This window comes from Lygodium microphyllum, chromosome 19 (assembly GCF_053477565.2).
Source record: "Lygodium microphyllum isolate KBCC chromosome 19, Lygodium_microphyllum_v1.1.10, whole genome shotgun sequence".
In the NCBI taxonomy this organism is placed as follows: Eukaryota; Viridiplantae; Streptophyta; class Polypodiopsida; order Schizaeales; family Lygodiaceae; genus Lygodium; species Lygodium microphyllum.
In genome coordinates this window covers 64,032,335-64,049,476 of record NC_141153.1, presented here as the reverse complement: position 1 = coordinate 64,049,476, position 17,142 = coordinate 64,032,335, and the positions used below count along the sequence as shown (strand labels likewise).

At 43.8% G+C, this 17,142-nt stretch overlaps 1 protein-coding gene across 2 annotated transcripts in view; it reads right to left on the bottom strand.

Moving 5' to 3' along the window:
• The window catches only part of LOC148019958 (polyprenal reductase 1-like), a 59,486-nt gene that overhangs the window by 31,117 nt on the left and 11,227 nt on the right, over positions 1 to 17,142 (bottom strand). For both annotated transcript variants that reach the window (XR_015694895.1, XM_087700178.1), the window contains exons 3-4: positions 779 to 1,004; positions 589 to 699 (exon numbers count right to left, since the gene is read on the bottom strand). Coding sequence is in view for 1 of the 2 variants with exons in the window: in XM_087700178.1 (XP_087556304.1) it covers positions 589 to 699; positions 779 to 1,004 (337 nt within the window). In the remaining variant the exon portion in view is untranslated. The remainder of the gene's footprint in view (positions 1 to 588; positions 700 to 778; positions 1,005 to 17,142) is intronic.

Sequence of the window (17,142 nt, the reverse complement as noted above, 5' to 3'; positions counted from 1 at the left end):
AACCATATTGGCTATGGCCCAAGCTAGCACATCAACTCCAACCTCTGTGTGAAACTAACGGGGCGAACATAGCAGATCAGGACTATACATAGTGACTAATAAGGTCATGTGGTTTGAAATTGCCACAAGACAAAAGCTTCGCATTGCTACCAACAGGACCTTTCAATAGCAACACTAAGTTCAACAGTGTACAGTAATTCAGAATGGCTTCTCCGAGTAAAGATCCGCAATCGTGACCTTGCAGTGCTATGTGAGCGTGGATCATTGAGTACTACCCCTACACAGTCTGATGAAAGGAAATCACCCACCAAGAAACAAAATGCCAAATTTGATCTAGTTCTTCTCATCTCATAGTTCATTGGGCAACTATAAGTTGAATAACCAATTGATGATTGAAACAGGCAATCAAAACCTATACAAACATAAGGAAAACTTTTGTAGCAATTGAGAAAATTTTCACATAGCATTTGTAAAAGAAATCAGAAAGGAATGCAGCTGATCCTGCCAAAATATAGAAGTTCTGTGCCCAGCACTAAATCTGTAAATTGCTACCGGTCACAGTTATAGCTTTAGAGGATTTGTACTCACAATCTCAGCAAAATAGTGTGCAGATGAGACATATTCAAACCAATCTCCATATGGAATTTTATAGTCACGTCTTTCCAGCTTACTCAGACCATTATCCTGTCTTAACGCTGCCTGTGAAATGGTCAACAGTTATTTAACAGCTTAAGCATAACTCCACAAAGTTCGACAGAGGTATATATAGAATGTGTACCAGTATTCTGTGACAGTGGTGCTGATGCATTGAGCCCCAGATAAATAATGCAGCACCTATCCAGTGTAACCATCCAATATGAAGCAAAGAGTTCAAAAATTCTCTAAAGTTGAACTCAAAAGCCAAATTTTCAACACCGCCATTTTCATAATACAACCACCGACCCAACTCTATCATGATCTCTCTAGCCCCAGGGAAAATTGACAAAGGAGCCATGACATAGTAGCTGCATATAACATAGAGAAATTGCATTGACCATAATAGCAGGTAAGGCTAAGCCTATGCTCTCTCTCTCTCTCTCTCTCTCTCTCTCTCTCTCTCTCTCTCTCTCTCTCTCTCTGCATAATAGGTAATTGTATTAATTATGAAAAAAGTACAAGATTACATGATAACAAGATGCAAGATGGCTCTAGGCCATCGTGCATAACCTCGCTTTACAAAAGATCAAATTACTAAAGGAGCACAAAAGTCATGGCAAAGAAGCAATAGAGATTGCCATATACCAAGGGACCAAGTCCTCCCTGCAAAGGAGATCGGTGGTGCAGAACAAGGTCAAACTGCCAATGAAGAAGACCTTTCAACTTGGCGAGGTGAGTTTGCACCCGACGTTAAAATACAAGTCACAAGAGAACTATATGTACAACAAGGAAATGGAAGAAACTGCAGCATTGCAATAAGCCAAATCATCCAAGGAGATGAGACCTGCATATTGTATGGTGCTAAACTACTAGTGTCCACTCTAGAATGGGAACAAAAAATGAACACGTTCCTGATAATCCAATCATGCCAAGAGCCCCAAACACACAAAAAGCAGAAAACAATATGCGGTTGCACAAAGTCTATTAGTTTGGGTTTTCCAATGCCCAATCTCATGGATGCATGGATGCTTCAACAACATGACACCAACCTCTAACTCTCTCTCTGTCTCTCTCTCTCTCTCTCATAATGAGTAATTTATATTAGTTCAAGTGCCTACAAAAGTATAGAAAGTCAAGAATTAGATGACTAAAAGAGTACAAAAGTCACGGCAAAGCAGTAGTAGAAATTGCTATATGCCAAGGAACCAAGTCTTCCTTGGACAGAAGATCAGTGTGCTGGATGAGATCACCTCCTCGCGCATGAGACATTTCAGCTAGGCAAGCTGTCTCTACACCCCAAATGCGGAAACAAAAACAAAAGCATTCCAATTTATCTAGACACATTAACTTAGCATTATATTATGTGGTAGGTTATGGTGTACACTAAACTTATATATGATACATTCGTGAATGGTTTGTTAGTTCATGGGTTCTCACTTCATGCAATGATACTTCATCAATCAATAAATGATCTACGAACCTATGCGATTGCATCCTTGATCACAACAAGCCTTGGGACATGAATGCTTTCATGGTAGGTGATGCTCAACCAGAAATAATGTGATCCAATCTATGTGTTTTTGTTGCATTGAAATTGAGTATCATTTGTGATGTGGACTAAACTAATTATTTTTCATTATAGAAAGGTGTCTTATCTGCCAATACACCTGTGTATATGGCATGATTATAAAATTTGGCTAAAAATTTAAATAAAGTGCTTGATCTAAGTATGGGTGTGTCTATGTTTTGCCACCTTGGTCACATCATGAATGTACATGGTATGCCCATGACTAGAACACCAAACCAAGAAAGCAACTCTCTATGTCTATCGACAATGTCGCTTGCATAAATGATCGTGGATTCCCCACCTTTGGCCAAACTACCAAAGTGACGCCTCATATGAGCTTGGATTGAAAGCCAATCCTACTCTCTGTACCATGAACCAAGATGTCAATCCTAGCTCCAAGAGTTTAATCTACCAAACTTTCATCCACTCGTAAGAAAAACTCATTTTTGGGTTCTATGCACCTATATGAATATATAGACAAGGCCGAACTACCCCACCACCACCACCCTCTCACACTCTCTGTTGAGAAACCCTTCACCTGCGGTTTGTGTTTTTTGCGTTTTCGTGTTTTGCGTTTAGGGTTTGCAGCCCCAAAAAGGGGCGCCATCCTAGACTGATTGTGCTTATTTATAGGCCACTCTCTCACTCGTTCCTCATGGCTCATTCATTCAGTCCGTCACCTCTTCTCTCCACCGCCCTCACACCCATTCAGGAGAACATTGCGGTTCGTGGTTCGTAGTTGTCTTCATCATCTTCCTTGTGCTACAGCACCCTTGTTCCCTTAAATCACATTCACTCCATGATTCAGGTCTTCATCATTCCATTCATCAGAGTTTCTTCTCTCTTCCCTTCTCTTCTCCATGTTTGCCGAGTTCACTCCGTGTTCCTCCCCACAAACCCTACTGTCTCGCTGGTACGTCATCTTTTGACATGGTATCAAAGCTGGATCTGCTCAAACAGCGGCAAATATCCTCCACTCCAATGACGGCAAAGACCGGTAGCGGGTTCGCACAGAAAGCTTTAAGAGCTGGATATTGGTGGCCATCCATCTTCCAAGTTTCCTTTGAGTACGTTAAGACATGTGATACCTGTCAAAGACATGACAGCAGAGAGAATAGGAAACGCCCACTTACGCCTATTATGGCTATCCTTCCATTTGAGAAGTGGGGCATTGACTTTGTGGGTCCTATCACCCCATCGTCTACTATTCAGAAGAGGTACATTATAGTAGCAACTGATTATTTTATAAAATGGTTAGAAGCGCGGGCGACGAGACAGGACAATGCAAAAGAGATTGCAAGTTTCCTTTTAGAGCAGATTATCTATCATTTCGGTCCACCGAAGGAACTAGTGTCGGACCGTGGAACCCACTTTTTGAATAAAGTGATCAAAAGCCGGCATCCACTTCTCTTCTTCCGCTGCATCAAAATCTCGTTTTTGCAGGTTTCAAGTGTTTTCGGCTTGCTGCCCACACCCCTTTCGCGAAGGACATCGCAGTCTCAGCAATCCCTTGCTATCATGTACAATCTGGCACTTGTTTCCAGCCTTCTACCCACAGTTTGCAACTGTTTACAGCAGAGCGACTATTGTTGATCACTCTCCATTCAAAAAACAATCTCGTTTTTGTAGATTTCAGGTATTTCAACTTGCTGCCCACACCCCGGACACAGAGGACATTACGATCCAAGCTAGCCATTGCTGTCTATAACAGTCTAGTGCATGCTCCAACCTACCACACACTGTTCGGAGTTGATCAGTATACTGATTGCTAGTGTTGGTTTTTCCTGCGTTTTTAGTCTTTCTCTCTCTTGCAGCTTGCGTTTTTAGTCTTTCTCTCTCTTCACCTGCGTTTAGTCTTTCTCTCTCCTACAACCTGCGTTTTTTGTCTTTCTCTCTCCTCACTTCCGTTTAGCCTTTCTCTCTCCTACATTGTCGTCTGCATCAGGTCCAGGCTTCCTTGGTTGCGTTTTCCAACAAAGATTCTCCTCATCAAAGAAGACAAAGACCGGTGGTGGTAGGTTCAGCATCAACATCTGATTTCTCTACTATTTCCGCTGCGCATTGGGAGATATCCTTTTTCTCCCTCCCACCCTCCACACGGAGGACATCACGGTCCAAGCTAGCCATTGCTGTCTATAACAGTTTGGTGCATGCTCCAACCTACCACACACTGTTCGGAGTTGATTTCAGTATATTGATTGCTACTGTTGGTTTTTCCTGCGTTTTTAGTCTTTCTCTCTCCTGTAGCTTGCGTTTTTAGTCTTTCTCTCTCTTCACCTGCGTTTAGTCTTTCTCTCTTCTACAACCTGCGTTTTTTGTCTCTCTCTTCTCACTTCCGTTTAGTCTTTCTCTCTCCTACATTGTCGTCTGCATCAGGTCCAGGCTTCCTTGGTTGGATTTTCCCACAAAGATTCTCCTCATCAAAGAAGACAAAGACCGGCAGTGGTAGGTCCGGCATCAACATCTGATTTCTCTACTATTTCCGCTGCGCATTGGGAGATATCCTTTTTCTCCCTCCCACCCTCCCTTATCTTGTTTACCACATTGTTACCATGGCGTCTCTCCCGACAGATTGCCCTTCTACTGGGTGTTCCTACTACGGCACGAATGCTCATCCCACCAAAGACTGTCAACATCGACCTTTGCTCCCCACCCCTCCGGAGTATATGTGTCTTTCGCCAAACACTCCTTGTGCCACCTCTTCTTTCTAGGCCACAGAGATCGTTCTGCATCGGCTATCGGAGTATTATGCTCAAGGCAATAAGCCGCACCCAATGCGCACTAAGTCCTTTCGAGCACACGGAGACTCTAAGACCTTACGAGGTGATAAGCACTCCTGGAGACCACCCCACAGTGCGGAGGTTTCCCCCACCTACTTTTGAGTACAGTGGCTTCCTCGGCCCACATCTCCTCCACAATCCACTCTCCTGAGAGCGCGCAACTGTTCCCCACCCTTGGCTCATCTTGAGCCTCCTCCTTCCCCACCCTCTTCCACTCAAGTTCAAGAGGCCACTTCTGGATGCTTTCCAGTTTTTTCTTCTGAGCCTCAAATACCTTCTTCGGCATGACCAGCGGCACTTCCTTCGTCATCAGATACTTCGCAACCCATGAGCCATGAGTGGTCAGATTGCCTTTCTCTCTCAGACTGGGATTCAGAGGGAGATTTTCTTACTTCGCCCTCAGAGGGGGCTTCCCGTTCTTCTTGGACTTCAGAGGGGGCTCCTACTTCTACTCCTTCAGATTCAGAGATGGACCCTCTATGCCATGAAGTTCTTCACACTCCACCACCTTTCATTGAGGAGTGGCTCTCCTTTGAGCAATCATTTCCTTTACTCATATCCAGGATCTAGAGGATCTACCTAGATCGGGGCCCTTGGGTCTTCAGCAGCGACTTGGTGACTAGGCCTTCGTATTCCTTCCAACATGCAGTCACGAAGCTGGTGGCTTCTCTCCCGAGGTTGAGTTTCGGATTCTACAGCTCATCCAATCTCTTGACTATCTTCAAAGGTCTCCTTTCAGGTGATATTCTCAGTTTACAGGGTAGTGTTGAGCTAAAATATGCATTACTTGCTGATTAGCCTCTTAAACAGTCCCAAAATATACTAAAAATGCTCTTTTAGAGTAAAACCCTAAAACGGGAAGCGGTTCCAGAGAGTTCAGTGGAAACCCTAAAACAGGAAGCGGTTCCAGAGAGTTCAGTGGAAACCCTAAAACAGGGAGCGGTTTGAGAAAGTTTAGTGGAAACCCTAATTTTTGGGGCGCCCTTCCACATCTATAAATAGATAGGCTACCCCCATTCAGTAATCATCCTTGTTTTGCAGGTTACACCAGCCCACACACCCTCTGCTCTGCTGTTGGCGCCTAGTTTCCAGCCTAAATCCTGCCTCCATCTACTATCCAACGATCATCGACTGCAGCCACATCATCTTCAGCCTGTCCATTGCTGTAGGCGACAGCTCTCAGCTACTGGCAACTGCTCCAAACTGTCCCAGACTGCTGTTCAGCCTGCTGTTCATCATCTCCAGGGTCAGCCAGCCTGCGTTTTCAGCATTGCAGGCCCTGACACTCTCAGACACTGTTTCAGCCTACTGTTTACAGCAGACTGCGTACAGTTTCCAGCCCCCAATCGGTCGTACACTGCTGCGTTTGCCAGTTTCCAGCCTCCAAACTGCTGCGTTTTGGTGACCAGCCTGCTGCCATTCACTATTCAGCACTCCTACACTCCGACTGGTGATCACAGACTTGGGATCCGTCTTCGGTGGATGTCACACTCCAACATTGCTCTGCCCTTGAGCACACTATACACTCTTACATTCATTTACAGCATTCATTCACTTCAGAGTTGTGTTCTCTCTCTCCCTTCCTCTGTTTGTGTTTGAGTTTTTGTGTTTGAGTTTTGAGTTTTGCGTTTAGGGTTTGAGTTTTGCCCTCTGTGTCATTGTGTTTCTGTCGTGGTCGTACACTCTGTGTGTCCTCAGTGCAAACCCTAGCAGTCTTCTTAACAGGTGGATCTTCTTCGTCTCTTGGTCAGCATGGAGCCAACTCCCGAGATCGAGTACGGGCATATCCTTATGGTTCTCGGCACCACACAAAGTCCGACATTCCTCCTATGCATTGCATATTTTCATCATCTTTGTACTAGGGCGCTTGGGCAAGTGAACAATTTCCCCACGAGGGACACTGTCCAAGTGGCACCTGCTGCATGAGCATTCTTTAGCATGTAGCATTTGCGTTTCTGCGTTTTGCATTTAGGGTTTGCAGCCCCAAAAAGAGGCGCCATCCTAGACTGATTGTGCCTATTTATAGGCCACTCTCTCATTCATTCCTCACGGTTGATTCATTCAATCCGTCACCCCTTCTCTCCAGCCTCTCCACCGCCCTCACACCCCTTCAAGAGGACATTGCGGTTCGTGGTTCGTGGCTATCTTCATCATCTTCCTTGTGCTACGGCACTCTTGTTTCCTTATATCACATTCACTCCGTGATTTAGGTCTTCATCATTCAATTCATCAGAGTTTCTTCTCTCTTCCCTTCTCTTCTCCATGTTTGCCGAGTTCACTCCGTGTTCCTCCCTGCAAACCCTACTGCACGTGCTGATCATCAAGATGCACATTGTTTATGTTGAGCTAAAAATTCATTACCCACTAACCAGCTCTTTAAAACGGCCCCAAAATACTAAATTACAAAAAGTTTCATTAACCGGGGAGCGGTTCTAGAAGGTTTCACTAAATGGGGAGCAACTCTAGAGAGTTTGTGTGTCCCACATGCAAAGCCCTAATTTGGGAGGATCCAACCCCATTCTTTTATGCAGGTTTCTGACTCTACCGCATAGATTTCAGCCATCAGTCTAGTCTTTCTCTCTCCTGCACTGTCGTCTGCATCAAACCCAGCCTTCCTTGCTGCATTTGCTGGTGTTCAGCACACTCAGAGGCTGCCTTTGCTATGATTCGAGACCCACTCAAAGTACAACACACTCTACAGCTCATAATCTCTGCCTTGATCCCAGCGATACGAGAGTTCGAGGTTCAATATTCACTGCAAAGTGTGTTTGCTACATGAGCACTATATATTCATTATTCATTCACTTTATGATTCATTGTATTCATTGTCTCTAAGTTACCTAACCCTAACCCTAACTCTGTTTTGAGTTTATCAATCTCTGCTTTGTCATACGATTGGTTTTATGTTTTTGCATTTAGAGCATTTCTTCACATGGTATCAGAGCTAGGTACTCTCTATGAACCCTTGGCTTTTGATTGGAAAGCTCATTCGCAAAAGGAACAACAAAAGGGTCAAATGATTTCGAACACATTCACAACACCGCTCCAATCTCCACAGCCAAACATGGACAAAAACGATCAAGAGTGGGCCTCCTAGCTTACTATTGCCTGATTTGACATGGGAGGGAGAACCATCAAATTACCATGGAGTCCATAGACCATATCAAATTTCTATTGCTAAGTATAATCTCATCCTTCTGCATAGGACTCAGCAGAAGATTGAAGGTAAACCTAAGTTTTCTCCTTTAGATTCAGTGCACAAAACTAATAATCTTGCAAAACCTTTGGAATCTCCACTACAGACTAGCCATCTGCAGGTGGAACCGGGTTCGGATTACATATCACTCCACTGAACTACTTTTCTCCAATGCCAAGTACAAACCCTATTATTTCAGATTCTATGACAACTAATTCTGTATTTTTTGTTGGTTTTGGAGATGCTCATCAAAAAGGGACTCTTCAAAACAACCTTTGGTTTGTGAGTAATGAGGAAGACAGGCATTTCTTCATGAACTCAAGACTAGGTAAGAAGCTAAAAGAAAAACTTGTAAGTATTCCTACCCTTCCGTTTCCTTTCAACGATTTTATTTCTTATGGTCAATATGAAGTAGATGCATCTTTATCTAGTGCATTTAATGGAACCTTCCTTTCCACTTCCGTTAAGTGCACCACATTATCCACTACCACACACCACACCAGGGGGGTTTTGTACATTTAGGCATAGCCTTTAGGACCTCTACATACATGTTTCAAGGTGTATCTGTGACGGAGGCTCAACCTCCCACATACACGCTTTCGAGTTTTCCCCCTCCCAAGGCATTTTTCAAGTGTGGATCGTTTGGTATCGCAATTTTCCTCTATGGCATTACCTAGTGGAACATCCGATCATTCTATAGTGCCCTAGCCGACATTTGGACAAGGCTATTGTGTCCTAGTGCCTTCACCTACACCTATGGTATCATATGGACCTATGTCCATTTCGGTACCTTCGCAGCAATTTGCACTCACTAGACATCAACAATCTATTTCTACCTATCCATCTTTACCCCCTCCTCCTTCTTATCCACAACCACTACCACCATCTTATTCCATCTATCCACCTTTCCAGACACCTCATGGTTCTAGTTTCTTATCCGCCAAGCATGCTTTTAATGACAAGACACATTTCAACGAGTCAAACTACACCACTTGGTCAAATTTAATGAGACATGTCTTAGACTCTCGAAACCTATGGGACATAATGCAGGGGTCAGAACCCCAACCTAATCCTGTCCTTGTTCCATACGAGGTTGTCTACTCATGCAAGGCTCATAACGCCTTTGCTATTATCAAGCTTATGCAGGGCTTATTGCCTAAGTTTCACTCTCAGCTTCAGCAATTCGACTTAGCATCTGAGCGTTGGGCACACTTAACTAACCACTATGTGGCTTGGGATAGGACCCATCGCATCAATTTGTATCATAAGCTCCAAAATTTCAAAAATCACAAACAAGGATGACTTGAAAGTCAAGTTGACTGAGTATCAGCGTCTCCTCACCGAGTTCTGAACAATTGTGGCTCCTAGGTTCTCTGATGATCAAGTTACTCTATTCCTTAACAAGCTGCCAAGAAAATATTTCAATTTTGTATAGTAGGTGATTTCTCAACCTCAAATGCCCACGTTTTATGAGTTTGAGTGTTAGCTATTATATTAGCACAGTTGTTCGATCAATTTCATAACACGTCCTCGATAGAAGAGCTCTTGTTGCATCTTCTCACAAGGGGCAGCAAAGCCAAAGCATACATAACTCAAATCAAAATCAAAATCAACATAGGGCTAGTGAATCCCAAGGAAATAATCAATCCACACTAAAACCAAGATAGCAGAATGCACCTAAAAAGAATAGGTACTGTCAATGTTATCAAAAGGTTGGCCATTATGACGAGTGTCAATCTAAGGCAAGAGGCACGCAACCAAAATCCAAGAATCAAATCCCCACATCCCAGTCGAGTAACCCCCAACAAGGGAAGCAAGGTGGTGGCAACCCTCAGCAAGGGCAATGGCAAGGCTAGACCCACACTACCACCGGTCTGTCATCACAGTCAACAAACTACTCAACTCCAGAGGGTTTGTCTGATTGGTCTACAAAGGCCCACATCATCTCCTTAGAGACATCGGATGAGAGTCTCGTTCATATCTGCAAGATACCTCCTCATGAGGTGCTTGCAAAGGCCCACTCGTCTCAGTCGAGCACGCCAATACATGTTTAGCTTGTGGATAGTAGAGCTACCCATCGCATGACTCCTAGAGAGAACATTTTTATTTCTTGAGCCACTGCAGCCAAGAGTGTTCGCTTAGAAAATAACTCCTTGGTCACGATTCAAGCCCAATGTCATATCAATTTTCCCATTGACTTGGGTCCAGATCTCACTTTGCTGGATGATATCTATCATGTCCCCCAACTTGGGGTAAACTTGTTGTCCGTTTAGTAGCTTTGCTAGTTGGGGCGAGTTGTTTTCTTCACAACGACCATAGTTGAGGTCCTAGACTCTCAAATTGGTTTAGTGATTGCTCGTGGCAAGACACAACCTAATGGCTTTTACCACATGATCTACTTTTTTACCGAACCGACTACCGATGATTCGGAGTTCCATTGCTTCAAAGCTTTGGTCACCGCATGAGAGCCTACAAACTCCGAGTGTCTTTGGTATTTTCGCTTAGGACATCTTGGCTATGCCTCTCTTTATAAGTTGTTACATCAAGGGATGGTTGAGGGCCTTCCACGCATAAAACTATCTTGAGAGGTTTGTAAAGCATGTCGACTAGGTAAGCGGCATCAAGAGTTTTTGCCGGTAAGCAACAATTTTGCAAATCTTTTGACCAAGGTGGTCAATCGACCGATTCTCCAATATCTTCTACCATGGATCAGCTTGGATACACCCTTCTCTACTTCTTCAGCTTGATGGGGAGAGAGTGCTTCCCTTTTACTTCTCCTTCCAATTTGAGAGGGGTCGGTTTTCTTCTCTTGATAGTGAGAGTGATGATGTTTACAGCTTTTCACTTTCAGACATTTATTTCTTTTGTATTATGTATTATGGACATTAGTAACTTCATCCGCACTGTCAAGATGACATGATTGTAAAAGGGCGCTTCACCAAGTGAGCATTTCCCTTGCAAGGGCACTATCCAAGTAGCACCATCGCATCGCATTTTGCATGAGCATGAATATTTGCATTCCCCTTTGCATTACCTCGTGTATCGGCATTCTGGTTCATGTAAACATGCATCTCTGCACATTTATCCCCTTTCGGTCACCCTTGAAGTGATCGATTCTAGATCCACCATAATCATGGCATTGCACATGGCAATCTCCGAAGGCACTATTTTTCTTATACTTGCATACTGGCTTTACTTGTCTTGCTTCCTTATCCATTTTGCCTCTCTCCACATAATCTCTATATGATTAGCACACACACACACATATTATTTCTATGCTTGCATGTTGGCTTTGCTTGTCTTGCTTGCTTGTCCATTTTGCCTTTTTCTCCACATATTCTCCATATGATTGGCACACACCCACTTAGATATCCCTAGACACTTATCCTAGTAGTGTGTGGAATTGTTTTGCTTGTTGTACGAAGATAGTGGGACTATCCATCCTTATATTCCCATCCTTCGGGATACAATGAGTCAATAGGACGAAAACTAATTTGAAACCATCACTTAATGCTAAATCTTTTGAACAAATCACACCACCAACCCTCAAACACAAAAAAACAATCCAAAAAAAAAAAAAAATTCAAAAAGTCCATTGCCAATTCCATTTGCCTTTGCAGGACTTGGTAGGCCCCCAGGCAACCGACGTGCACCCCTGGTCTGATGCCCTGTCACTTGGGCTCCCCTAGTAAAATAACCATCGTCTCTGTAGTCTTGGTAGGTCACCGGGCAACCACCATGCACCCTTTGTCAAATGCCCTAGCGACTTTGGGATAGGACGCCTTGGAATAAAAGAATAAATATTTTAAGGGCTTATTTCTCATGGCTCTATTTTGGGTCTAAGAGGGGATGTTGAGCTAAAAATGCATTAGCCTGGCTTAAACAGCCCCAAAATGTGCTTAATTAGTGAAAAAAACCTTTTATTTTAAAAAACAAACGTGATCCTAGACAGTAATTGTGTCTCACATGCAAAACCCTAATTTGGGTGCCCCAAACTTTCTATAAATATGCATATAGCCCACCACTCTCCCTTAATCTCGTCCGGTGCCTGATTTCAACCTTCGATACATGGTTGTTGTCGCTAAGCCTATGCAATTGTCGCCTACTGTTGGGAGCTGTCGCCTACTGCTAAATCTTGTCACCACCTATTGTCAACAATCATTAGGATTTTCTCTCTCCTCTAAATGCTGCATTTGCAATTTCTAACTGCTGCTTGACATTCTCTCACCTTTGACATTAGCATTTGCATCTAACAATTGTCGCCCAATTTTTCTCTCTTCTCAAGTACCTGCGTTTTTAGTCTTTCTCTCTCCTCAAGTACCTATAGTCTACATCAGATCCAACCTTCCTTGGCTACGTTTGCTGGTGTTCGATACTCAAAGGCTGCCTTTGCTGCAATTCAAGCTCCATTCGGAGTACGATACACTCTACAGCTCATAACCTCTACCTTGATCCTAGAGATACGAGAGTTGGAGGCTCAATATTCACTACATAGTGTGTTTGCTGCATAAACACTGTATATTCATTATTCATTCGCTTTATTATTCATTGTGTTCACTATCTCTAAGTTATCCTAACCCTAACCCTAACTGTGTTCTAAGTTTATCAATCTATGCTTTGTCATGCAATTGGTTTCGTGCTTTTTACATTTAGAGCATTTCTTCACCCCACCTACCATCTGCTATCCAGCCACCAACTGCAACCCATCACCATCCAACCCTAGGAGGCTTGTTTCCAACCATCGTCCTATTGTCTGGAGGTCTTTATCCGCTGCATCATCATAACAGCTAATCAGCCTACATTTTCAGCATCTAGTATCAGGCGACATGCTACTCACATCTCTCCCATCAAACGATTGTTGTAGCACTTGCATTTTTTTTGTCCAACAAGCCACCTACATCAACACGCATCTCTCTTATTGTCGCATGATAGTTCTCTACCTCAAGTGATCAGTTTTCAGCCTTCTCTAGTGGTACACTGATGCACTTACCAGATTTTAGTCATCAATTGCTGTGTTTTGGTGACCAGCCTGCTGCCCTTCATTATTCACAGTCTTCTCATCTCTACCTGATGGTTACAACACTCGGGATCCATCTGTGGTGGTGGACGTCACTCTTCGATACTCCTCGCTCTACCCTTGAGCATTTGTACACTCTTACATTCATTTACTACATTAATTCATTCACTTCAGAGTTTTCTTCTTTCTCTATGTGTGTTTGTGTTTTTAGTTTTGAGTTTTGCGCTTTGAGTTTAGGGTTTGAGTTTTGCACGTCACCGTTTAAGTCCTTGTGTTTCAGTCATGGCAATAAATTCCGTGTTTCCTCAATACAAACCCTAGCATATCTTCACATCGTATCAAAGCCAATACTCTTTTAAAGAGTATCATGCGGATATTGTGGAGGCTTGGTGTTGTGCAAGGTACACGATCGACCCATAATTGATTCATAATCTCTCAAACACCTCCTCCTCGAGGTTTCACAATGTCTTATTAGACTTCTCCATCATTGGAGGCCCTGAGGAGGCAATATGGACTCGGCAAGAAAGACGACACCCCACCTTCACCTTCACTTCACCTTCTAAGTTTGAAGAGTACTTGCACATCATGTATAGTCGAGCTTACACCCCTCCTTCCAGCTTTGCTACTCCATCCAAAACAGTTGGTGAGGCTGGCTACCTCTTCAATCATGGAGGGCATATGACATTTGGGATGACTAGCAACCCATCTTCCTCATCTCAGCCATACCCAATGTCACATTCGTATCATCCCGTTGAGTCATATGAATCAAAACTCTCTCCTATTCCTCCTTTTGGTGTGCAAGATCTGAATGATTTTTGTATGTAAACATCAATAGAGGGGGCTCTTAAAGCACACATCCTTTATCAAGTATACCTACATCTTTTGAGTCATTTGAGCATGTCAACCACTCTTCTCAAATCCCTCCCATCCCACCCTTTCTAATCCACACCTCAATTTCCTCTCTTCTTCCTTCCAAAACCTCGAATTGCACTCCACTTCTACATCTAGCACCCTAGGAATTGGATTCTGCATCTCTGCTCCTCGCACTTTCTCTTTCTCCACACCATATTCTACCTACTCTCACTTCACTTCCACTTTTCACCCCGGTACACCGTTAGCGGGAATGCCACCATTTAACACTACCTTCTATATACCCACAAGTGAACACTTCTTTTCACCCTGGGATGATTGTGATGGGCATCCCCCTAACTATCCCCAGATACTCACATCCCCATTCATCGATCTTCCAAACATAGGGCTTTCCATCCTCTACTTATGATGCGTCATCACACCCTCCATGGGTCACTTCTATGCAAGGATTTCTATCTTCTGCTCCATGTGTCCCAATCCTTCCTTCATGGGCCCCTCATGCGGTTACCATGCCCATGCCCACATTTGGATCCACTATGCACACTTCCCACATGCGTGGTGGGCACTTTGGGCTTCATACCGAGGTGTACTCCACTCCCCCTCCCTATCCACCCTACCCCCATTACACACCCTATCCATCTCCTAGCACTACCACTCCTATTGCACCAATCAAGAATGCCTTCACGGACAAGACTTGTTTTAACAGGTCGAATTTCACCACTTGGTTGAACTTCGTCCAACAAGTGCTTGAATCTCACGACCTTTGGGACCTCATCATTGGTCTAGAGCCTGCACTGGACCCTCGATTAGCTCACCCTGATCACATCCGTCCATGGACGGCTGGCAATGCCACAACCAATGTTGAGCTTATGCAAGGGTTGCTTCCTGAGTTTCACTCTCACTTATAGCATTTCCCCCTCACATTTGAGAGTTGAAGTCATCTCCTTGACTACTATGCGGTGCGAGATCGCACTCAGTATATCAATCTCGATTTTGAGCTTCAAGAGTTTTCCATTAAGTAAGGGGGTGATTTGAAAGTCAAGTTGGCTAAATATCGGCAATTACTCACTGAGTTTGCTACTACTAGCTCTCTGAAGTCAGATGACAATCAAGTTACATTCCTTTTAAATAAGCTACTTGAAAAATACTTCCATTTCATTCAGCACATTATCTCATTGCCCTAATTGCTGAAGTGCCAGTTCTTGTATTACATGAGACTACACGATTGAGTCCACAAGGAGTTCTCCACATACTCTTATTGCAAGAGGGGTCTCATTGCCTCTTCTTTGCAAGGGGAAACCGGCAGTGGCAAACACTCACAAGATGAGAAGGCAAGCCAAAACAAGGGTGACCCCCCTTCCTCCAGCGGAACCAAAGCAACAAAACCCATTTAGCAACAACTTCTTGAAAAATAGGTTTTGCACACACTGCCAGAGATCAAGCCATGTGGACGAGGAGTGTCGTACCAAGGCTTGAGGCCTTCCTCCTGAGAAACCCCAACAAACCACTGCGACTGCCTCCACTCCTACTAGACAATCCAATGGGCTACACCTCCTACTGCTCCTCCATCTACCATAGCGGCTACTGGACATATGGCATGTAAACAACCTCAGTAGCCTATATCTTTCAGTACTTCTGAAGAATTAGCTAATTGGTTTGCTAGCTCCCCACCCATCGCACTCTTTGCATCCATCCTTAGGTCATCCTTTGCACCCTTCATCTAGGACCACTTCTCCACCTTGTCAAGTGTTTCATTGGCAGAGACTTGCTAATGGATGTACGCAATGGTGGCCCCATCTTTTGTATTCCCTTCTTCAATCTTCCGATGCATTCACTCATACATACGCATTCATTGCATTGTCTTTGGCTCTCGTTTTCTGTTTTGTTTTGCTTTGGAGCATCTCACTATTAACCTCTATTTTGCAGATTCCAATCTCTTTTGCAAGGTTTTGTAAGTGTAGGCCTAACATGTAGGTTCTGTAAGTTAAAAACATGTTAGCAATCATGATTATTATACCTTGTCATCTCCTTCTTGTGACTGCAATTTGAATCAAACGAGGACATTAGGAGCTTTGACATGTCTATCATGTGTTTCGATGGAGGAGGCAGCTCTACTTGAGCATGCCTTTCTATGCGTTACCTTTCGTTGTCAGCTTCCTTTGTGCACTTCTAGGTCAATTTTTGCATTTCTCAGTCTACCTCCACCTGTCAAACATTGTCCCTACCACTCAGGATTTTTCTGTGGTCGCCTGGTATTTTTCTGGCATTTTTCCAGTACAACCAGTATTAAATGTTGGTCCGCCAACATTTATTGCACCTACAGGGGCTTTTATGGCTATTTATAGCCAACCCCCCACTTGGCACTTATTCATCCTCTCCAATCTTCTGTTCTCCTTGGCAGGTGCACACTCCAACACTTCGTTTCCTCCATGCTTGGTACTGCCATCATCATCAACTTGATTTGATGCCCTCACTGATGCTGTGGGTTGTGTGCAGGGACTGATCAATCTCTTTTCACTTTCCCATTCGTATCAACATTCTTTCTTGTTCAGTGCAAATTCTGTTCTTCTTTTCTTGTAGTCTCTCTCTGTTCCTTTGTCTCTGTGTTTCCATTCCTTTCCATTGCGCACTCTCACATGGTATCAGAGCATAGTATCACTGTCTAAGAGAGAGACACAAGTTTTGATTCTTGCAAAGGAGACCATCCACATCCAAAACGCAGATATTCAGCCTTGCATTTGCTGAAAACACCAGCTTTTGTATGTGGGCAACATCATCTGGTGGCCAGATGTCAATATCTGGTGGATTGCAACTTCATCAGGAGGCCAAGCGACATCATCCAAATGTAGGCAACTTCTTCCAAGAATCAAGCAACACATCTCCATCCGCGTTTTGCATAAACACAACCCTTTAGGTGGTGGCGACAATTTATTGGTTAGGCGACAGTCCTTCCCAATCAAACGCAACATTTGTGGAGCAGGCAATAGCATATTCATCAGCAATTTGTGCCTCTGCATCCTTCTGTGTGCAGGTGACATTCTTCTCCCCTCCAACAGACCTTCTACATCAAGATCGA